Source organism: Hylobates moloch, unplaced genomic scaffold (assembly GCF_009828535.3).
Source record: "Hylobates moloch isolate HMO894 unplaced genomic scaffold, HMol_V3 SCAFFOLD_3, whole genome shotgun sequence".
NCBI classification, from domain to species: Eukaryota; Metazoa; Chordata; class Mammalia; order Primates; family Hylobatidae; genus Hylobates; species Hylobates moloch.
The window spans coordinates 18,958,348-18,982,832 of NW_026652278.1; the positions used below are offsets into that span (position 1 = coordinate 18,958,348).

The 24,485-nt window shown below is 41.7% G+C and overlaps 1 protein-coding gene across 10 annotated transcripts in view; it reads left to right on the forward strand.

The window, feature by feature from the left end:
* The window catches only part of ABLIM1 (actin binding LIM protein 1), a 339,056-nt gene that overhangs the window by 273,979 nt on the left and 40,592 nt on the right, over positions 1 to 24,485 (forward strand). For 9 of the 10 annotated variants that reach the window (XM_058435986.1, XM_032177146.2, XM_032177153.2 and 6 more), the window contains 4 exons: positions 4,937 to 5,024; positions 9,153 to 9,211; positions 23,169 to 23,246; positions 23,989 to 24,144. In XM_058435986.1, the coding sequence (XP_058291969.1) occupies positions 4,937 to 5,024; positions 9,153 to 9,211; positions 23,169 to 23,246; positions 23,989 to 24,144 (381 nt within the window). Of the gene's footprint in view, positions 1 to 4,936; positions 5,025 to 9,152; positions 9,212 to 11,794; positions 11,879 to 23,168; positions 23,247 to 23,988; positions 24,145 to 24,485 lie in introns of all 10 variants that reach the window. The other variant, XM_058435992.1, reaches the window with a different exon arrangement.

Genomic DNA, 24,485 nt, shown 5'->3' on the forward strand with positions numbered 1-24,485 from the left:
CAAAAACAGAAAGACTCCTGAGTGCCTTTTGACTCTGGCTCACCGAATGACATGTTTGGCATCTTGGGATGAAGGAAGTGCATAGGTCAAGACATCCCTGGCATTACAATGGGCTAGGGTTAGGTTTTTTAGCAGTGTTTTCTTTTTATATAATTATTTTATTTTATTATATTTTTAAGTTCCATAGTACATGTGCAGGATGTGCAGGTTTGTTACATAGGTAAATGTGTGCCATGGTGGTTTGCTGCACCTGTCAACCCATCACCTAGGTATTAAGCCCAACATGCCTTAGCTCTTTTCCTTAATGCTCTTCCCCTGCCACCCTCCCCCAACAGGCTCCAGTAAGTGTTGTTCCCCTCCCCGTGTGCGTGTGTTCTCATTGTTCAGCTCCCACTTGTAAGTGAGAACATGCGGTATTTAGTTTTCTGTTCCTGTGTTGGTTTGCTGAGGATAATGGCTTCCAGCTTCATCCATGTCCCTGCAAAGGACATGATCTCATTCCTTTTTATGGCTACATAGTATTCCATGGTGTATATATAGCAGTGTTTTTACTAATGATTTATAGAGCGAAGTCCTGCCACATGGGGCCTTGATGTAACTTCCATTCACCTTGTGAGTTGATAGAACTCTTATAAGTTGATGTAACTTCCCTTCATCTTGTCAGTTAATAGAACACAGTGACTCTCCTTGCCTGCCTAGGGCATCCAGAGAGCCTTTTACCGGCATCCAAACCACGCTAATGTGCCTTCTTTTTGTAAATGACCTTGGGACTATCTCTGAGCAGAGAGTTATTACATTGTTATTCCTATTGTTATTGTTATTACTTTGTGCAATGTGTCACACCATTTTCAAAATGTCTTTTGGTCATCATACCAGTATCACTATGAGGTAGTTACAGCAGTGACATACCGTATAGTTATTAGTGGTGGTACTGGGTAAGAACACTCACGCCAGAGCCAGACTGCCTGGGTTTGCATCCTGGGCCCACCAGTTCTAACTGTGACTGTAAAGGAGTTATAAAATCTCTCCAGGCCTCAGATTCCTCATCTATAAAATAAGGATAATAATACTTCCTGCCTTCTTAGGTTATTGTGACACAAATTGACTAAATGTTTATGGAGTACGTAAAAGAGTAATTGACACAGAATAATCACAATATCATCACCAGCACTACCATCAATGTCAGCAGCAGCAGCAGCATCACCGTCATCACCACCACATCATCATCACCATTACCGTCATCATCACCATCATTGTCTTCATCATTGTCATCACTGTCACCATCGTTACCACCACCTTCACCATTATCACCATCACTACTATCATTATCACCATCACCATCACTACTATCATCATCATCATCATCATCATCACCACCCCAGCACCACTCACCATCATCAGCATCATCGTCACCATCACCACCACCATCATCACCATCATCATCATCTCTACTTTACAATAGAGGTTCCAAGAGCTTGTATTCTGCCCAAGATCCCATTTCTAGTACAGGCTGGGGTAAACATTCAAGTTCAGGTGTCACGGTTCCAAAAGAAATGGACTTTTTTTTCCCTCTTGGTCCTTATTTTATTACACAGCAACATACAAATATATTTTTTTATAAAGGGTTGAGATGATATAGCTGCAGAGGAGAATGTGAGGTCCCTTCCTTTACTTATTCCTGACTCTCACCTCTTGCTCCAAAGGTAACCACAGCAAACTAGTTGGTGTACATTTTTCCGTCTTCTCTCCAAGAAGGGCACACATATAAGATCAATATACATACATATGTGTGTCCTCGTTGATGTAAATAATCGTAAGAGTGTCTGCCTTACAGGATTGATGAGGGGGTTGAAGAAAATTATGCTTTTAAAGCACTTAACGTGGTGCCAGGCAATATACTAGGTTCCTAATAGTGCTCTCATCAACTGCGTGGGGTAAGTTCTATTATTTCTACCCATTTTATTGATGTGGAAGCTGAAGATCAGAGAGATTGTCACCTGCACAATATCACACAATACTGAAACTGGATTTGAATCCAATCAGACTTACCCCAGTGTCTCAACAGCTTTGGCCACTAGCTTATGTGGTTATTTTATAGGCATTATTTTTCCACTTGATTTTTTTTCTCTTGGTAATATTAGCTTGAACTGTTTCCATGTGTGTACATGTGAGTTTACATCAGTCTTGTAACGGCTACATGTGATTCAGTATTCTAAGTACTTCTTTATTGGGGTTGTTTTCTGGTTTTGTTGTTGTTGTTTGGTTTGCTTTGCTTTTGAGATGGAGTCTTGCTCTGTCACCCAGGCTGGAGTGCAGTGGCATGATCTCAGCTCACTGCAGCCTCAGCCTCCCGGGCTCAAGCAGTCCCCCCACCTCAGCCTCCAAGTAGCTGTGACTACAGGCGTAAGCCACCATGCCTGGGTAATTTTGTTTATTTTTTTTTGTAGAGACAAGGTCTCACTGTTTTGCTCAGGATGGTTTTAAACTCCTGGGCTCAAATGAGCCTCCTGCCTAGGCCTCCCAAAGTGCTGGGATTAGAGGCATGAGCCACCATGCCCACACTGGAATTGATTTTTGTATAGGTTGTGACTTAGGAATCCAGATTTATCTTTCTCTAAGTGGAAAACCCATTGCCCTCTCTATTTATTGAGTAATCCATTCTTTTGGCTCATTTGAACCATTACCTTTATCATAAACTGAATTCTCTTGTATGTATGGCTATGCAACTGGTTCCTCTCTTCTGTACTGTTGATTTATTTTCTACTCCCACTGCCCATACAAAAGTACTTTAATTATTTTAGACTTAGAAAAAAATTTTATGACAGGAAGAGAAAATCCTTCCTTATTGCTGTTCTCTTTCACAAAAAAGTGTGTTTTTTGTATGTGCGTTTATTCTGTCACGTAAACTTACAGAAGCAGCCTGTCAAGGTCTATAGAGAAAATTCCTGTGGGTATTTAGACTGGGTGTTGCATTAATAGGTTCATTTTTGATAAATCAGCATCTTTACAATATTTAGTTTCTCCATCTGGAGATATCATACATTTTTATTTAGGTCTTTTATGTTCATCAGTTAAGTTCCGTAATTTGCTTTATGTAGATCTTGCATTGGAGGGTTTATTAGTTATTACAAATGGGATCCCATTTTCCCATTACATTTACTCAATTTTTATTGCTAGTGAATAGGAAATAATGGTTTTTACATGTTAATTTTTTATCTAGCCATATGACTCAATTTTTGTGTTGGTGATCTTTATACTTCTTTTTCTTGACATCACACTGGCCAGGAGGAAAATGATGTAGAATGATATTGGTAAAAGTGTACACCTTTGTCTTGTTCCTGTCTTTAATGAGAATGCCTCGAAGGTTTCACCACTAAATATGACAAATACACTTGATCAGCTTGAAGACATTTCTTTCTATTTGTAGCCTACCAAGAGGAATGCTTTTCACTGCAGACAACACCATGGTCTTGCCAAGGGGCCTTTATTTTTGCAGTTACCATTTTCCTTAAGAGTCCAGAGATTGCCCGGACTAACTTGGGCCTCCCAGCACTGGCATCCTAGCTGAGCGAACCTGGTTTAGAACTGAGCACTTAGGACTGAGTAATGTCTTCTTTCTTCCTCCTTTCTGCTCGCATTTGACTTCAGATGTCTTACAGGCAGTAGCTACTTTGTGTTGATATTTCCTGCCTTCTCTCACCACTCTCCTCCAGCCCTACCCTTCCTGCGGCAGAAAAGTAAAAAATTTTACAAATAAATAAAAAGTAGCATGTGGATGAGGACAAGAGCACCACTTCTGGAATTTTCTGGCAGGCACCACTGAAAAGATTTTTATTCCTAACTTCTAATTTAAATAACTTCAATTTTTTTTTCCACCTGATTATCTTAAATGGCTAACCACCACCTCACGTGCTGGTTGCTGAGAGGATCTTGTAGTTTTTACAGTAAGGTATGAGAAAGGAATTACCACGTGACATCTGATTTCCTGTTGCAGTTTCATGCAGGTTCTGATGCAGGATGCAGCCATTTTTAACTCTTTCTCGGCCACTGCCTTGTACATGGTTAATGCAGAATAAATGTTTTGATGGTGGATTGATGGAAATGATTTAACCAGAGTCCATCCGAGAGTTCTTAGGTGGCGATGATTTTTTGCTAGGCTGTGAATGGAAGGATTTGTTCTTGTCAGGCATGTATGTGGAGCATGACTCTAATGTGATTTGGCACCTGTCTAGAAAATTGTCCCAGTATCCAGTGACACTTTGCTTTGGGGAAGTCAACACCTGCTGTGATGGCATCTGTCATATTTAGGAATGTGAAATGCACATGAATAATGCACAGCCACCTTAGTAAAATGCCTTCTCCAGAAAACTCTTCATGTAAGCCACTGGCAAAAGATTGTTGCAAGCTGCATAGAAGAGACTTTGGGCCCCCCTTGTGATAAAAACAGTGGATGATGTATTTTACTATAGCTTTTCTCACCTTGATGCCATTGGGGTAGATTTTATTATTTTCAGATTGTTTAGCCAAGAAAGCAAGAACCTGCTAAATATAAGGGTCATTTATTTTTGGTTGGTTTGTTAAAAACAGCATTAGCTCCCAACAAGGTGGGGTTTTGGGGAGATGGAGTGACTCATCTCAGGCATATGGTGTGTTAGTGGCAGCCATCCAGGTCAAGAGGGAGACATAGAAGCCAGAAGAGCTGAGAGGCAAGGCAGCCCCACCAGGCAGCCATGAGTAGCTGGCCTTTGAGCCCCTCCCGGTTTCAGTGAAGTTGGCTTTAGCTTCCAGGGCTGTTGGTGTAGGAAGTTTGGTCAATTAGACCATTATTTTTCCTTTTTCAGCATCCTGTCTTTCCTTCTAAGTCCTCAAGTCCAGAAAAGATTCTGGAATCCATGACAAGGAGTAGACTCAATGTTCCCTACCTTTTCTCTTGCAGGCAGGTGACAAACATTACCACCCCAGCTGTGCACGATGCAGCAGATGCAACCAGATGTTCACAGAAGGAGAGGAAATGTATCTTCAAGGTGAGGTGGACTCAAGAACACTGGAAGTTTTCCCTGCTGGGGGAAAGGAAATCTTGCTATGTTTGTTTGATTGTTTTTAGGGAAGGAGGCATGTTGTTAGCTGTGAGGCTACCCAAATCCAAGAAGATTATGGCCAAAAGTTACCTCATCAGTTAGTATTAATCAGCCAAGGAGTTGACATGCTGGAAGTGAGCCCCTCAGGCTATTCACGAATGAACTTGGGATGCTGCCTTAATCAAATGAATAGGACTCGACATTTGATGCCTCGGATGTGGGGGAAGAGTGAAAATCAGCAATACCTCCTCTCCAACTCTCCCCAGGAATATGCTTAGGAAACAAAAGATTAAAAGAGAGAATTTCTAGAAATTTCTAGAAATGTTACTTATTTGATGGCTACTTTTTTTCTCCTTTTATTCTCCTGTGAGAAGGGCTATTTGAGGCCTCCCAGGCTGCTGCTGTCTGGGTTTTCAAGAAGAAAATCTCATATTTGATGAATTATGTCACAGACTTGTTTCACCCCATTAAGATGATTAGCTCTTATATTGAGAGAGAGAGAGAGACAGAGAGAGAATGGGAGATAATAAGAGAGAACCCACTCTCTGAAAGAGAAATTTCTGGTGTCAAAGAGGTATTTTTTACCAGGGAGCCATTGGAATCCCAGCACTTTGGGAAGCTGAGTTGAGAAGATTGCTTGAACCGAGGAGTTCAAGATCATCCTGGGCAACATAGGGAATCCTCAACTCTATTATATATATATATATATATATATATATAATAGACCATATATATGTATAATAGACCATATATATATATTAAAATAGACTATATATATATATATAAAAAATAGACCATATATATATATATATATATATATATGCCAGGCGTGGTGGCTCACGCCTGTAATCCCAGCTCTCAGGAGGCAGAGGCGGGAGGATAGCTTGAGCTGAGGAGTTCGAGGCCTGCCTGGGCAATACAGCGAGACCCCGTTCTCCACAAAAAGGAAGAAAAGAAACAAGACAAAAAAAAATAAGCGTACATATATATATATGTATATAAGATCATATATATATGATCATAGTTTTTATGAAACTGATTTTATATATATATGTATATATGATCAGTTTTTATGTTCTCTGAAATTCTGGAACTTCTCAGAGAGGTTTTAAGAGAGGATTCCCTTCCAGTCAAACAGCACCATCTGTGCAAGCATTTTACTATTTTTAGCTGGAAAAGAGTTATTAATCAAACAAGGGTTTATCAGTAAAATTAGCAAAACCCATAAGAGCTGTTGCTCATTCCATTGTGGTAATTACTGGGTCTCAACTACCTATGCATGTCATTTCTTGATTTCTCTTTGCACATAGCACTATGTGGACCTGTAATGAGTTATTCGCTTTGCTCTCTCAATTTTGTTTTTAGTCAACTTAGAAAAGTCTACAGAAAGGATTCTTGAGTATTAAAGCAAAGCCTGGCTACTCTCCCCTTTAAAAAGGCTAGCTACATGAGAAATTGACAACCCAAACTTCTTTTTGGCTTTAGAATGATCACTCTGAAAAACTGTGATTAAAAACATCCGGTGGCTCACGCTTGTAATCCCAGCACTTTGGGAGGCCGAGGCGGGCGGATCACGAGGTCAGGAGATCGAGACCACGGTGAAACCCCGTCTCTATTAAAAATACAAAAAATTAGCCGGGCGTGGTGGCGGGCGCCTGTAGTCCCAGCTACTCGGAGAGGCTGAGGCAGGAGAATGGCGTGAACCCGGGAGGCGGAGCTTGCAGTGAGCCGAGATCGCGCCACTGCACTCCAGCCTGGGCGACAGAGCAAGACTCCGTCTCAAAATTTGGTCTGTGGGCTTCAACACCGAAATATTTTGAAAGGCCTTATGAAGGCAAGTGACAAGTACCCGCATCTGTGGCCTCATGCAGGATTTATATGACACGTTTTCCCAAGGACAACAGGCCTACATCTGCAGTGGCAATAGGCAGGTGTCACTTTGCATTTCTTAGCACAAAGCAGATTTATTCTTTATTTGGTCTGTGGGCTTAGATTTTAGCATGTCAATTCTAGCACTCAAAAACAGAGACACAGGAGTGCCAATCAACCCTGTCTCTGCTAGAAACAGAGACTCAGAGGCTCCGGGTGCAGCTCTGCAATTCAGAGTGGTTCTGGAGGCTGGAGAGAGAAGGTTTCAAGCTGTGCACAAATGCAGCACATTCGGGCTGCAAATAAATGGCTATCTGTTAAGGCTGCATTTGGAATTCCAGGGATTGCTCTAAACCTTCTGGAGTTGTACTTCAGTAGCCTTTGCGTGCCCTCTCGGCACATCTTTGAAGAAAGAGCAGTTTCATCTTCTTCAGCATCTGATGTTCTGTCCGAGTCACATTCCTTGTGTGCCTGACCTCTGGAGAACAATTGTGCCATTGTGCGCAGACCCGGTGTCCTGGCCAGTGACTCCTGCTCAGCAGAACCTTCACAGCGAATGCTTCTCCTGAGCCTGCACCTGACCCCTGGGCCCTCTGCATTCAGAGGATTTCCTGTGCTTTGTAGTCAGCCTTTGAGCCAGAGTTAGTGCTGAAGGGACCTATACGTCTGTCTGCTTTTTGTTTGATTTTTTGTTTGTTTATTTTGGCCCTGGGTTAAGAAAATGGAAAAAATGATTGTTAAATAAGGATTAAAGTATTATGCTGATATAAAATGTATTTTTTCTTGCCATTAATTTAATATTAGTTTAGCTCAGTGGTGTGAAATAACTCATGAGTTATTTTAATTTGGTTACTTTTTAAGTATGCACAGGTTGTTGCTTAAAAGAGAGAAAGATTTTGGCCAGGTGTGGTGGCTCACGCCTGTAATCTCAACACTCTGGGAGGCCGACGTGGGTGGATCACTTGAGGTCAGGAGTTCCAAAGAGCCTGGCCAACATGGCGAAAACATGTCTTTACTAAAAGTACAAAAATTAGCCAGGCATGGTGGTGTGTGCCTGTACTCCCAGCTACTTGGGAGGCTGAGGCAGGAGAATCGCTTGAACCTGGGAGGCAGAGGTTGCAGCAAGCTGAGATTGTGCCACTTGCACTCCAGCCTGGGAGACAGCGAGACTGTCTCAAAGGAAAAAAAAAAAAAATGAGGTAAATATTTAAGTCATGAAATGTGGAAACTCAGATATTCATACTGTGATTTTTATTTATGTAATTTATGCTTTCAACATAGTAACTTTATTTTCTTAAGTCTTCTTAAGTGCTCATTTAAGTTCTGTCCATCCCCACACTTGAATGTGTCCTTACATGGATGTATCAGCCTTACTCACAATCATATAAATGACATATTTGATATGTATCTAGTCATACAAAATCATATGAGCAGGCATTGGATTCTTATACGATAAGCGCTTCTATTGGAGATAAGTGTTTTAATTCTGTGATGCTGGTACCATGCATTAAAGTGCTTCATAATATGAGAAAGTGATACTGTTCACTCAGGAATAGAAAATAACACCTAAATAGTTACTTTACTAGTTTAAAAGCAAAGACTTTTTAGAAAATTACTTAAAAGGTTGAAGGCCAAAGGCAATTTTTGGATTTATAATTTAACTTTCACCCTTTCTACTAGTTGGTTTAAATTCTCATTTCTCTGTAAGTGACTATGGATAATTGAATCAATGAAAAATTCAGTAAGTTTTGCTTCTGGATATAGACTATCTGGTTGACTTTATTCCCCTCAACTAAACTGCTTGATTGTTTTGATGTTATATAAACAATGGCTATTATTTTTAAAATTAAATGCAGCTTGTAGTAAGCACTCAGGCATTCCTTTTAAAGGATGATAATAAGGTTTAAAAATAACAAGACATGATTAAGAACTAAATATCTCTTGCATCAAAAGACTCATGCCCAGTTAGTGGTCTCTGTGGTCTAAAATTATGACCTTTATCAAACATGCTTGGGCTAGATCAGGAAAACTCGCTTAGGCTTTGGACATGTTTGATTTTTGTGTTATGATTCACTTGGACATAAAGCAATAACACCTTCCTATGATGGGGAAAGAGGGATAGGAGCCGTTCTCAGAAGTGCTGTCTAAGAGGACTTTGTATCTTTCCATTTTCCTGGCTCTTAGCAGTGCATTCTGTCTTCTCAGGTTCCACCGTTTGGCATCCCGACTGTAAGCAATCTACGAAGACCGAGGAAAAGCTGCGGGTAAGAACACAATTAAAACATGACGCCAGCTGCATTTGTAGGCCATACGCTCGTGGTCAGTAATTCTTGGGGCTAGGGTTTAGGTGAAATTACTTTTTACTGACTTTTTCCCTTATAGCAAACTAAGTTCAAAGGCCATTTGGCTAGGGAAAGTGTTCCCCTCTTACCTTAAATGTACTGTGGTTTTTGTTCCAAATGCTTGTGTTAGACAAAGTAAGCCTTGGCCTTACTAGTCAGCTTCTTAGAAAAGCATTCAAGAGAAAAGTCAAATCATGCAGATGGGAAAACAATGACTCATCAGGTTCCAGGTGCAGCATCTGCTGACCTCACCGGACTGTTTTGGTGCTTAGTCTATAATGCACTACTCTGACCCCAGCTCTACATTGGTACATTTTACTGGTATCTCATTTTACTGGATCCAAATTCACCAGAATAGACTCTAAAAGCTGATGTCTTGTCAGATAAAACCTTTGGGGAAAATAATAACGAACCAAGATAGGTAAATTCGTCAATTCTCGGAACACCTCCAGATGGCAGTATTTTATGTTTCAGAAGCAAAGCACTGTACACACTTGTAAAACCACGATCATAATCTCTATCCTGTTCAGATGCCCTATTTTTCACACAGGCTAGGAAGTATTTTTCAGTGCAGTAATCAGACTGAATGAATCCCAGTGCCTTGGCTTAACCTAACTTAGTGGTACCCATGGAAAAACTGGAGTTTGACTTCACCCTATTTACTGTCTCAGGGAAAAGAATGGCCTGGATTTATTTTGGAGGCCAGATTCTAGTGCGTAGTGTAATCTCTTCTCCATCTGCTGTTAGCAGGCATCAGCAGCTATGTATGCAATCCCCAGCAGCAGCACGACCAGTTTACTGATGGGGTCTAGTCACTGATGTGTGACTTGTGAAGGGGTGACTTGGCTTTGGAGCAATGATGATCAATGAGACCCATTCGCTCTGCCTTTTTTCAGATCCCTTTGCCTGCCGCCTTGGGAATTACAGCTCTTATTTTCCTAGTGTGTTTGCTTTATTCTCTGAATGAACCACACGTATGCACAGGAGATATTTTTCCTTTGTTTTTTGGTTTTTCTTTTCCTCCTCAATTCGCATCCATCAATCAGAGGGAGACATTTTACCATTTGGATATTTTAGGAACTTGTCCCTTGCCTGTGACCCTGAACAAACGCAACGCTTTTAGAATGCACAATTATTGTGAACATACTTAAGTTGAGGGGGGAAAAAAAACACTTTTTCTCTGAATAATTAAATAAAGGTAAGAACAGCCGAAGAGGAATTTGCCCATCAAGCATAGGGTGGTTTCACTCTCTGTTTTTGACACACACAGTCCTGAAGTCCATCAGCCGGATAGTTACACACAGGCAAAGTCACCTGGTTGTGGGCTCTACGCTCTGGGATTTTTGAGAAACTATTGATGCTTTGGAAATGAGTTACCTTTATAAAATGTGAGAACATAAATGATCGTCCTTATTGTGACTTTTATCATAAGAATGTAAAGTTCACAGCATAGCTTGAGGATGCTGCCCAGAAACCACCCAAGGAGCTATAGTAGTTTGTACTCTCTCTCTAGTGTTGCTTTTAGGTTTTTTAATAATCATTTTAACTTCATCTCTGATGAAGTCTTTTGGGAGATGAAGAGAGGAATGCTAATGAGGCCAGACTGAGTGGAATGTGGGTCTTTTCTGTATCAGGATTGCTTGAGCTTGCAGATCCTGTGACTAAAATGATTTTTAAAAAACAACACTGATAACATCTTGATAGAAAACTCTGGATAAGCTTATGAAAACAACTAGTGAAATACTTCCACCCATTCTGGCCAAGAGGAGCTATTGTTTTCTTCCTTTAGTAAGCCTTCCAGAGAATTCTAAAGCTCTTCTCCTAAACCCAGCATTCACTACGTGGGAGGTCAGGACAGTGCTCTGGGTCACTGTCTTTGGAAAGCCTAGAAGTGAGGAAGAGGCTCCCATGTACCCAGAGCCGGGGTTCACCCTGATGTTGGTAGGGTTTAAAGGGAATAGGTTTTGAACAGAGAAATACATCTTGTGCCCTCTTAAGGGTGTGTCTACACATCACAAATCTTGAGCCAAGATTTCCAGGCCTTCCACTGCATGTCACATTAGTGCAGTTTCCATAGCAAAATGAAAATGTTTTAAGAATCTTTCAGCAACCCCACTGGGTAATCCACATTTTTTATATTTGAGAACTCATGGGGCATTTGTAACAACAGATTCTCAAGGATGTCTCTCAGTTGGCTTCACTGGCTTCTTACCCTTTATATATTATAAGAATGTCTAAGCTAAAATAAATGGAGAAGAATTGAAGGGGGTTGGAGCTTAGATAAATTTACTGTCACTTGAAGACCAGTTAATATGCTTTTAAACATGGGCCCAAAAATTGACCCAAAAATCCACATGTACATCAATGAAAGAATCCCACTTGATGTTTACTCTCAAGTTAGTTTTCCCTAAGGTGGTTGTTGTTTTGTTTTATTTTTTAAAATAATACTGCTGATTTGAGGCTATTTCTGTGTTCATTCTTCCCTTTTCTCATGTTTCATGGCAGCCGCCAAACATTCGGCGTTCTTCATCCGATTTCTTTTATCCCAAAAGTCTGATTCGACGCACAGGACGGTCTCCGTCTCTGCAGGTTGGCGCTGTGTCTAGGCTGTGGCTCGAAGCCACTGTCCTGGGTGCAGCTTCTGTTGCTTTTCCCCCGGGCTGCTTTTCTCACATAACTTCTTCGGCTCCTGCAGAAAGCAGTTGCTTTTCTCACACCACGAGCGCCTCTCACACTGACTCTGGCCGTTGTCTTTTTGGATGGATGTTTTCATTCAGAGCAGCAGCTAAAGCTTTGTGTCTGTTAAAGCGAGCACATCAGAAGCTGCCTTTTGGTCCCGTGTTGCCACGTTTGTTCACTGCACAAGTATCTGCTGAGCATGCAGGTATAGAGCTGGGCTGGATGTGGCAGATCCAGCCTCACAGGCAAGAAAAGACAGATAAATAATTGTAGGGGTGGTACAGAAACCTATCCCAGGCTATGGATCGCATAGGCTATGCTCCTTGGAATGTCAGATGAGGAAAAGGTCTCCAGGGTCTCTTCCTAGGAGAAGTGTTCTTGGAGTTGATTTTTGGAGGCTGGCTGAGATTTGCCCATGAGGTGATGAGGAGAAAGTGGCAGACCTGATGAGGAGATGTGAAGTGTGCAGCCAGGAAAGGCAGTGCTTGGGTAGGGAGTGGTTTCACTCAAGAAAGGAAGAGTGAGGCCAGGCACAGTGGCTCACGCCTGTAATCCCAGCATTTTGGGAGGCCAAGGCAGGCAGATCACTTGAGATCAGGAGTTCAAGACCACCCTGGCCAACACGGTGAAACCCCATCTCTACTAAAAATATAAAAATTAGCCAAGCATGGTTGTGGGTGCCTGTAATCCCAGCTACTCAGGAGGCTGAGGCAGAATTGTTTGAACCCTGGAGATAGAGGTTACGGTGAGCCAAGATTGCACCACTGCACTCCAGCCTGGGTGACAGAGCAAGACTCTGTCTCAAGAAAAAAAACAAAGGAACAGTGAAGTGGGAAAGGAAGAAACTGAGAACAGGCACCTGCTCTATGCAGACTGGGAGATTTATGTACAATCTCATTTGCTCTCCCTAAGAATTCCTGTGAGGTAGCTAATCTTATTCCCATTTTACAGATGGGGAGACTGAGACCCATCATAGTTAGGTAACTTCTCCAGAGTTACTCTACTGGTAAGTGGAAGAGCTAGGATTGAAAACCATGTTTCCGTGAGCCCTTCACTCATATTGGTTCTTCTATACTGCAAGGGGACAGTGAGAGAAAAACCTGAAAGAGGCAGAAGAAGGAGAATATTAAATACTGGCTAAGGCTGTTGTCAGGGGGCCACTGATGGAGCATAAGGAAGAGAGCAGCGCCACCTGCCCGGGGCGTCCTGCAGGAGAAGGGAGAGGACTCAACCAGCCCAGCAGAGGAACAGCCAGGCTGGAGATTATGCTGCATGCACAGACCTGACCTTCTTTAGGGGTCTCTGAGAATCAGTGGAAACCTTGGCCTGTTAAACTAGAAGCGACTTTCTACAATCTCATCTCGGCCCAGATGAAACCTGTTCTCTAGCTCTGCTAACAATTCAGGGTTGCACTGCAGCACTTTGGCTGGGCTGTGTGCCTGTACATTCTGTGCCTGTTAGAACTGCGCTAAGGATAAGAAGAGTTTGAGTTTCTATTTTTGTTAAACCTTCACCTTCTTTCTTTGCACGATGGAAAAGACAGAAGTATAGAAGCTTAAAGTAGAAGAGAACATTTTAGAGGTCAACCCCCTGAGTTTCCTCATTGATAGAATGAAGTCAGATGGGCTGGGTATGGTGGCTTATGTGTGTAATCCCAGCACGTTGGGAGGCCAATGTGGGCAGATCACGAGAGCCCAGGAGTTTGAGACCAGCCTGGGCAATATGGCAAAACCCCATATGCACTCCTCCAAAAATACAAAAATTAGGCATGGTGGTGCATGCTTGTATTCTTAGCCACTCAGGAGGCTTAGATGGGAAGATCACCTGAGCCTGGGGGGACTGAGGCTGCAGTGAGCCAAGATCATGCCACTGCACTCCAGCCTGGGCAACAGAGTGAGACCCTGTCTTAAAAAAAAAAAAGGACAGATACAGCAGCATGTCTGAGACTGCACAGGCTGTCATAAACAGCAAGCCAACTGCACACTTCAGTTCTTGACCCCAGGCCTCAGTGCCTTGCATTGTCCCGTGATACTGGATTCCTATGATATGATGTATTTTTCATATAATCTTCATTCTGTGTTAAAGTTTCAGCTCCAGTGGCAGTTTCCACACTCAGTGAAGTCAAAGTCACATGAATCCAGAGGAACAGCCAAAGATTGTCCCCACTGCAAATGAGTGTTGCTCAGAATTAGTGCTTCCACTTGGCAAGAAGCCACTTTTTCAATAGTTTTTTTATTTTTTCCAGTAGTATACTGTTAAATAGTATTACATTTTGTTAGCCTGTGTCTACAACCAAGTAACAAAATTTTCATGACTTGAAGAAAAATACCATCATCAAGTGTGAAATTTTTTAGTTTGCTCCAGACCTTTAAGCTTAAGAGATTTGGAGCATCTTGAGAGACAGAGAGGGAGCGAGAGAGGTCTGTTTTCAATAACTTCTCTCCTCCTATCTTCTTGTTCAAAAGGGACATCTGATTCCTATTATCTAGCTGTAACTATCAATGAAGTCAACTTTAGCTCTATCACAGAAAGTTGTAAACAGCTTGGGACCTGGCAGAGAAAATGGACTGTGTGGCAAGGTCTCCCTTCACCCGTTGGCGATTGAAGAATGGCTCACCAATACCTTTAAGATTCCAGAAAACTCCAAAGCAATGCAGTTCTCAAGTCACAGATATTTTAAATACTTTTGGCTACGTGCAGCTCATTTTCCACCACTTAAAACTGAGTACCCGTAGTTATTAGATAAACACTTTTCCTTGCAGGGACATTCAGTACTCTGTGCTTCAGAAATAAGTCCTGATTTTGTTGTAGAGGAAAGTAAAATCTATAGCAGGAAAGGCATTTTTGTTATCTATATTGAGAATGAGCTCCATCTTTTCCTTTTGCCTGAATTACAGGTAAAAGAAAATGATGAAAATAGAATTACCTAAGAAAAACGTATTCTGGTTCTACTCACTTGGAAGTTTTCTATGAATAGCAAATTTTGTCTACAGGTAAAACTGAGTACTGATCATGTGTAATTCATTATACACAAAGCACATGGTATTCCCAGGACCAAGTCTGTAATAATCTGCGGGGTGTCATTTGCTTTCATTCTAAAAGGGAGTTTTTCTCAGCTATGCCTTTGGAGGTTAAAGCATGAACTGACTGACCTAGAAAATGAGCGTGACTTTTTTCTTTGAAACTAATGTTCACCTATTATAACATATGCACTTGTCAATCTATAATATACCAAACAAATACCATGTATATATTTTTAAAGGAGCTAATTTGAGGCTTTATGTCTGTCTAGAACAAGCAAGTAATGTTATTGGTGTTTGATTTTTGTTTTGTTCATGTCACTACAACACATAGAGTTTTACTCCCAGCTTTCACTTCATCCAAGTATTTCATCCTTTTGAGCATGTCTTTACAATTCATCAGACAGCTGAATGTAGAGGTGTAAAGATTTATACTGGAAAGATTTCGTGTAATAAAGGCTGATGGCATTTGTGAAAGTGTCCCCAGAGAAGTGGTGTGTGCCCACAGCATCCTCCTGCCTCCTCTCCAAACACAAAATTCTTTTTTCCAAAGGAGTTGATTTCACTCTTTCTTTGCTTAGCAGCGGGCATTCAGTATATGCAGGTTTTAAAAGTATTCCTTTTTCTGCAGCTGTTATCACCACCTTGTCTAGTGAACTTCAACAAAAACCCAAGGCAGGTACTGTCAACATCAACAGGACTTAGTATAAGGTGTCAGTCACCTTATATCAGTAGTTGTCCCATCAGTGTTCGTAAGATCATTCTGATCTGGTTGCCAGATGCCTGTAGTTTCTCTCTCCTTAGAGCATGGCTTTGGATAAATGCAAATTAGATGAATATAGTTGTTGCATCCCTGCTCCTGCTGAATGGAGGGAGGGCAGGGGCTACAAAGTGCTTCCCAGCACTGTCCTTCTAGGCGACCCATGTGCATGGTGGAAAGTAAATGGAAAATGTCATTTCTCTACTTACTCAACCGGCAGAGCTCTGGTAAGTGTTTTTAATGGTTAGTATTTGAAGAATAATAAGAGCTGGAGTGGAAATGGAAGAGGATGTCTTCAATTAATTTTTGTTCTGTGTGCCTTCTGAATGCTAGGACAGGTGGACAAAATCAAGGCATAGGGAAAAAATAGCTGAAAGGTATTTAGAGGGCTTTTCAAAGATATTTCATGAAGAAAACAAAAAGATGTGCTTTTTAAAGCATTTGGCTACTTATTTGTAATTAAATGCCATTTTTTATCTCTCCTGTTGAACTGCTAGTCTTCTGATGAGGCGTCTCTTTGTTAATTTTGTGTGTGTGTGTGTGGAAAGTAAAAATCGTTGTTGAAATCAAAAGTGAAGACATGAAAGTGTGCTGGGGAGATAACTATAGAGTAAATGGGCCCCTTCATCATGACAGACTGAGTGAGAACAGCCATATCAATGAGAAGGTTCTTACCGAAGGCTCCTTTCTTCCTTTTGCCAAAATAAGGTTTCAACTACTTGCCAAATCTCACTGGCAAAATACTCTGAGCGATCACTACCATATATAATTCTTTATCCATCTACCTTGCCTGCTTTCTTCATCCCACCCCACCCCACCTCCATGCCAAAGGTGGCATCAGAAGATGCCAAAGATAGCATCAAAAGAAAGAACTGAATTTCTCCAACTGCACTTTCAAGTTGGTTTTTCTGCAAGGAAGATGTGCTTAAATGAAAGTAAATAAATTGCACCTGCTTTTAGCATGTTAGCCATAAGTCTTTGCTGTTTCCTCTATTCTGTAGAAGTGGGCTTACCTTTGGTGATAAATATTTGAAATTGTATGCATTTATAACATAGACCAGAGAGTAATTTTTTTACTGTAACTCTCGTAGAGAATTCCAGAAACAAGGCTTCTGACCCATTGGGTTATTGAGTTCAGTTCATAATTATTGGGTCACCGTGGTTACCCTGGACATCTGAATGGGTGGAAATGGTAATTTAGATTAAATAACTACATGTAAGGATCATCAGTTACATGTCAGGATCACCTGTAAAATTCTGTGATGACCACAGAGGTGATGATAGGGTTGGGTTAATGGTAAAGAAGAAACTGTCAGTGGGATTTGAAAGTGGGACAGCATGTCAGTAAGTTAAGTGCTTTCAAGGTTGAGATGGTTTCTGTCTGAGTGGATGTATGTTAACGTGTTGGAGAACAGCTCTGAGCCTTTTGAAGATATCTTAGCCGTGACAGCAAATTATGGATTCATTAGGAAAAGAAAAATAACAGCGGGAAGAATAAAAAGGGTTCTTTTAATAGACAAGATGTTAACTTGAAATGCAACATGTTTAGAATTCTAGATGTTTCAAATTGAAATGTAAAATTCTAAGTAGGATTAAAAGTCCAAAAATAATCGTTCAATTTTTAAAAAGTAATTTTATGATCTTCATAAGGGAGAGACCTCTAACCTCCCGCAGTTGAGCAAATACACTCTGAGAGACATTAGGGACTGTGGCAAAAAGCAGGCAATCCATGTGTGTCACTTAAGCCTTGAGCACAGTTCAGTAGGCAGCAAACCAGGAACTGTCCTGGCAGATAAGACAGACTGTGCAAGGTCATCGTCATCGGCATGGGAAGGGCATTAATTACTAAAGTGGAGACACAGTCACTGTCTCTAAGAGCATTTGGAATCACTTCACAGAGTTCTCAAGGAGGGGAAGGCTATCCGTCAGCTCCTGGCGGGACTGCTGCCTCATAGACTGTGATGAATTACTTCACATATCTGAGTTCTGATGGGAAGGAGTCCAAGTGCGGTAGCTGTAGAGAACGCTGGGGAAGCCTAGTTCTATGTAGCTCACATATGAAAGGAATATTCATGAAGAGCAAAACAGAGGCATTATTTGAGATTAACTGCCTAAGAAACCTAGTCTAATCCCAAGTGTCTAGAAAATGGTGACTACTTGCCACGTGCCCAGTAAGGTGCTTGGAGCTTTATATGCATTCTCTCATTTAACCCTGTGACATAGTTATGCTGGTACAACTTGCTCCATTCTGTACATGAAGAAGTTGAAGCTCAAGGAAGGTAAAAGAAAAAGAGAACGGAAAAGAAAAGAGAAAAACTCATGTAACATCAAACAACTAGTAGAGCCCAGGTTTGAACTGTTATTTGGCACCAAAGCCAGCCTTTTAAGTTCACTGTATTACACTGTATTACATAAAATACATAGATGTGTTTTATCCCATTATTTCAATATAGGCAGGCAAACAGAATTGGGCCATTGTAAGAAAATAAGCAAGCAAGAATGCAACTCAACCCACAAACGAGTTGCCCATGGAAGTAAATTTTACCATAAACTTAGGAGGTCAGAATGAAGCAAAAACAAACAATGGTAAATTCAGTGAAAGAAAAAGCAGTTTCCGAATCTCCAAGTGTATTAGTCCACTTTCACACTGCTATAAAGAACTGCCCAAGACGGGGTAATTTATAAAGAAAAGAGGTTTAATTGACCCATAGTTGTGCATGGCTAGGAAGGCCTCAGGAATCTTAACAATCGTGGCAGGAGGCAGAGGGGAAGCAAAGACCTTCTTCACATGGTGGCAGGAAAGAGAGCATGTGAGTGCAGTAAAAACTACCATTTATAAAACCACCGGGTCTTGTGAGTACTCTCTCACTATCATGAGAACAGCATGGGGGAAACTGCCCCCATAATCCAATCACTTCTCTCCCTGGACACACGGATATTACAAATCAAGATGAGATTTGGGTGGGGGCACAGAGCCAAACCGTATCACCAAGATACATCAGGGCATTTCTCAACACTAAAGTTTGAAGATGCAAGTAGCAGAGGGATGGCTCTAAGACAAGCCAGAATATCAGCAAATTTGATGACCAGTTCACCTGACTTTGAAAACTGCCTGACTATTAAAACCTAAAATATTTATTTCTGAATCAGAGAATTTGGGGGCAAGATGTATGCAAATTGGAGGTAATTTGGATCTGAAAACTTTTAAAAACCAAATGGGACTTGAAAAAATTCAAATTGTTGAATAACTTTTAAAATCTTTAGCTCAACAGTATTAATAGTGTAAATAAAAAAAGATAAATGCTTCCAAGAAAGCCTGCATAACTCACAGGATCCTCTAATCCGGTCAAGAAGGAAGGGAGAGGCCAGGCGTTGTGGCTCACGTCTGTAATCCCAGCACTTTGGGAGGCCGAGGCAGGCGAATCATGAGGTCAGGAGCTTGAGACCATCCTGGCCAATGGGGTGAAACCCCGTCTCTACTAAAAATACAAAAATTAGCTGGGTGTGGTGGCACGTGCCCATAGTCCCAGCTACTTGGGAGGCTGAGGCACTAGAATCACTTGAACCTGGGAGGCAGAGGATGCAGTGAAGCCAAGATCATGCCACTGCACTCCAGGCTGGGCGACAAGAGTGAGACTCTGTCTGAAAGAAGGAAGGGAGAGAGAAACTGAACTGAAATAGGCTAGTTCTGCCAAGAGAACTGCCTTTTCTGCCCGCAAAGCTCTTCATCTCTGGAAGGTGGTGTTAAAGACCCTTCCCTACATGTGCATGCGTTGTTCTTCAGCTCTTTTTCTACCAGTACATGCAGTACAAGAGCAAATAAAACCATTTAGAGCCATCCCCAGGTGCATCATTACAGCAAAGGCTGAAAGTATCCTTGCCTCACACTTGGCAAAAATAAGGATGAGTAACATACGAGTGACCCCAAAGCCCCAGTGTACACTTTGGCTGTTCACACAATGTCCTGGATGCTTGTTAATGAAAACAGGCCTTTGTCATAGCAACCCCAGTAACCGAAGACATCTGATGCTCCTGCCGCACACCCTCTCCCCACCCCAACCCAGTGAGCTATTGCAGTGTTCTTACAGAGCTAGCACAATAAAAATATTTTCAGTTAGCAGGCGTTCTTTTCTGCTACTTGATCTCAATATTTCTTTTTTAGTTTCATCCCATTTGTCCCATAGTTATGTTAATAGGAAATAAATGATCACATTTGCCCTGCAATACAGGCAAAATTTTAGTGCAGGGCTTAAATGCTTGGGCCGTGGACCTAGAGTGTCTGAGTTCAAATCCTGACTCTTCATCCCTTTCCTACCTGTGTGGCTTGGAGCACTGATACTTTTTCCTTATCAGTAAAATAGGAATAATAATGGAAGCTACCTCTTAGGGTTACTGAGAAGATTACATGAGATTAAGCCTGGCAAGTGCTTGGCACAGGCCTTCCACATAGTAAGTGGGCAGTAGACATTCGTTGCCATTGATATTCTTGGGTTGCTACTTAAGAGGTTTCATTTTGACATTAAGTTTGGCAAATGTGAGATCCTGGCCACTTGAAACTGAAGGACTACCTGTGGTTAATAATTATCCCACAGAGATGGATACAGGTTCAGCTTTTTCGGGGGTAGCATCTCCTTGTAAAGGAGGAATACATTTTGATTGTGCCACTTCTATATTTTGATTAGGAGATGGATCTAGAAATTGCACTTTATTATTATTATTATTTTTTTTTTTGAGGCAGAGTTTCACTCTTGTTGCCCAGGCTGGAGTGCAGTGGCACAATCTCGGCTCACTGCACCCTCCACCTCCCAAGTTCAAGCGATTCTCCTACCTCAGCCTCCCAAGTAGCTGGGATTACAGGTGCCCACCACCACATCCAGTTAGTTTTTTTTTGTATTTTTAGTAGAGATGAGGTTTCACCATGTTGGCCAGGCTGGTCTCAAACTCCTGACCTCAGGTGATCCACCTGCCTCAGCCTCCCAAAGTGCTGGGATTACAGGTGTGAGCCACTGCGCCCAGCCTGCACATTTCTTGAATAATATTATGTGAGTCTTTCCTTTTTCAACATACTCAGAGGTAGAATTTTCTCATATTGAGATATGCCTGTGATTGGTATAACTCTAGCAGGAAAGCACTTGTGCACACCAGGTCCTGGGGAGGAGGCCCAGAAGTGATGCACCTGGTGCACCTCCACCTGGGTGTGGTGTGATTTCTCCCACCCACTTCCACCCTAGCATCTCAAAGATACCAGGGGCGTTGGCTGAAAAAAGACTGATCACAGTCTTCCAGCGATGAGTCTAATCACTGCCTGACCTGAATTGGCCAGATATGTTTGTCTTCATTGTTTCAACTGTGAACAGCATAGTGAGACAACACCCTTGTCTGAAGGAGTTTCTTTGGCTCAGTGATGCCCACATTCAAGGTATTAAACATCAATAGAAACAGTACTGAGAAGGCAAGGTCTTATTCCTATTTAGAACTATAAGTTATTCTCTTTAGGAAATGGCTGTAACAGAGGCGAGGAAGTGTTCCAAAATGAGGCCTTGAGTTTTCTCTGCAGAGCTTTCCAGAATATGTTAAACAGAAGCAGGAGGCAGCTGATCCTAGTTCATAAGTTTCCTTCCTGCTCACATAACCACCTCTCACTCTCCACGTTCTTCAAGTATATACTATGAAGTCCAGTTTCTTTCATCCTTCCCAAAGGCCGACCCACCAGCCTTACCTCAGTGACTCTCTGTATAGTTAGGCTCAAATCGTGTAATTAACATAAGTCAAGTGTCTGCGAGCTATTTGTTTACAAGTGATAAATTCTAGCTCATTCGCTCAACTAGGATTTGTGCCTTCTATGTACCTGTGGAAAGCATTGGGTATAGACAGTGGTTAAAAAATAAACTCTATGAGGGCAGAGAGCATGACTAAAGTTAATGAGGGAGACAGACATGATGCAAGGAAACCAATAAATATATAATTACACATTTTACTCATGAAGGAAAAAAGAATGACACTATGAGAGAAAACAATAAGGGGAACCAACTCTGGATTGAATTAGGGAGGGCCTCTCTGAGCAGGTGATATTTAAGCCAAGACTGAAGGAAGAGAATCATCTAAGTAAAATTGGGAGCTAGGGCATTTCAGGCAGAGGGAACAGCAAGTGAGGATAAGAACTCCGAGGCAGCTTTGTGCGCTGTGTTCTGTGAGTGATGACAGGTGAGAGATGAGTTAGGAGGGGAAGGCAGGGATAGAATCCCGAGGCCCAGGTGGTTGTGATTTTATTCTGAATGGATGCTTATATTGGGTCTGTTCTCATGCTGCTAGTAAAGATATACCCAAGACTGGGTAATTTATAAAGGAAAGTGGCTTAATGGACTCCAGTTCCACATGGCTGGGGAGGTCTCACAATCATGGCAGAAGGTAAATGAGAAGCAAAGTCATGTCTTATGTGGTGGCGGGCAAGAGAGCTTGTGCAGGGAAACTCCCATTTATAAAACCATCAGTCTCGTGAGACTTATTCACGATCATGAGAATAGTATGGGGGAAACTGCCCCATGATTCAATTATCTCCACCTGGACCTACCCTTGACACGTGGGAATTATTACAATTCAGGGTGAAATTTGGATGGAGACACAGCCAAACTATATCAATGCTGGAGACAAAAGCAGAGTAGTGACCATCCAAATTATGTTCTTGAAAGGTCTCTCGGCCGGGCGCGGTGGCTCACACCCTGTAATCCCAGCACTTTGGGAGGCCAAGGCGGGCGGATCACTTGGTCAGGAGATCGAGACCATCCTGGCTAACACGGTGAAACCCTGTCTCTACTAAAAATACAAAAAAATTAGCCAGGCATGGTGGCAGGTGCCTGTAGTCCCAGCTACTCGGGAGGCTGAGGCAGGAGAAAGGTGTGAACCCAGGAGGCGGAGCTTGCAGTGAGCCGAGATCACGCCGCTGCACTCCAGCCTTGGCTGAGACTCCATCTCAAAAAAAAAAAAAAAAAAAAAAAAAGAACTCTCTATCCATTGCCCGCCAGGTGGATTTGAAGAAGAGAGGGGAGAAGGCAGAAAACTCACAGGGAGGCCATTGCAATAATCTGGATGAATGGAGGTGGTGACTGGGGCTGGGACTATGGCAGTTGAGAGGGAGAGAAATGGGAAGCTTTGAGGTGTGCTCGAAGGTAAACCAGAAGTTCTCGTAGGGGACAAGGAGCAGGAAGAGCCAGAGAAAGGCGTCCCCATGCCTTTTCAAAACTGGATCATACAACTAGTTTGCATTTACCTTTCCTTCTAGGTTGTATTTTACCTTATTCGAAAAGGTGATAAATGTTTCTTTTTTTCACTAGCTGAGTTTTTAGTAAAGCTTAAGGGCCCAGGACAGTTTAGATTCTGAAGCCAGGGTCCGAAATCTTACAACTCACTGTTTATTTTACAGCCTACCAGGACATCCTCGGAAAGTATTTATTCTAGACCAGGCTCCAGTATTCCTGGCTCACCAGGTCATACTATCTATGTAAGTATCTACTTCTGGAAGTGACATTTCTGGGACAGGTAAATTAGTGGATTGTAATACCAGAATGGGTAATCCAAAACAAACACTAATTCAAAGTGATTTCTATTTTTGTTACGAGACCTGATTTTCATTTTTGTAGAACAGTGTCCTCAATCATGTTTACCTTTCGGTAATTACATTTATATGTGACCGTCAACAGAGTGATCAGACGACCTGTAAAATGTAGTAATATGTTGTGGGACTTAAAAAACTCTTGCACCTAAGACTCCGTCTCAAAAAAAAACTCCTTGCACCTAAATTGCATATAGATATTTGGGGATTAAATATATATTTTATAATGCTGATACTGAGTTTTCTTAAATTCTACCACAAAGATATTTAAATATTTAGTTTATTAATTATGCAGTTCTTGTTTTTAGCCATCTAAGAGGATTATTGGACCATCTATTTGAGCTTTTTCCTTCACTGTCATAAATTCAGGAAATTATCCTTAAGGTTTGCACGTTTATCTATTTCATGAATTCTACACAGATTTTTTCCTAAGCATTCAGTGACTTTTTTTAAAAAACATGATTAATATATGGTATAAAGGGCAACTTCTGAAGAGTATAACTGTGCTAGGCAAGATGTTTTGGTTTTTGTTTAAGGCCTTCACTTTTTAAACAACAGGAAATGCGCCAACAATAGTTTCCCAAAGCAGTGAGACTACAAGGTAATTGTTCTTTCTGGTTAACTTTGCCAGGCAAAAGTAGACAATGAGATCCTGGATTACAAGGATTTAGCAGCCATTCCCAAGGTCAAGGCAATTTATGACATTGAACGTCCAGATCTTATTACCTATGAGCCTTTCTACACTTCGGGCTATGATGACAAACAGGAGAGACAGAGCCTCGGAGAGGTAATACATTCCTACTGGTTGTGAGTTGTACAACAATCTACCTTCTCTTTTGTCACATTTGTAATAACTACCATTTGGAGTTCAGGTAAATCAGGTGGTCTTTTGTCTGCCTGGTATTTGCAGATTTCTAGACCAGGTGCTTTGAGGTATTCAGAAGCCCATCATGAGAAGTGGGAGAACAGACCAATGGCACATCAAACAACAGTGAAGAACGGCTAAGCATTAGCATGCTGGGATGGAAGCTCTTGGGAGGTGGGGAGGGGGTGGGGATTGTGTGAGCTGGGCAGAGCAAATAAGGGAGTGAGGGTCTCCTGGGGGTCTTAGTCTTGTAATAAGCTTTA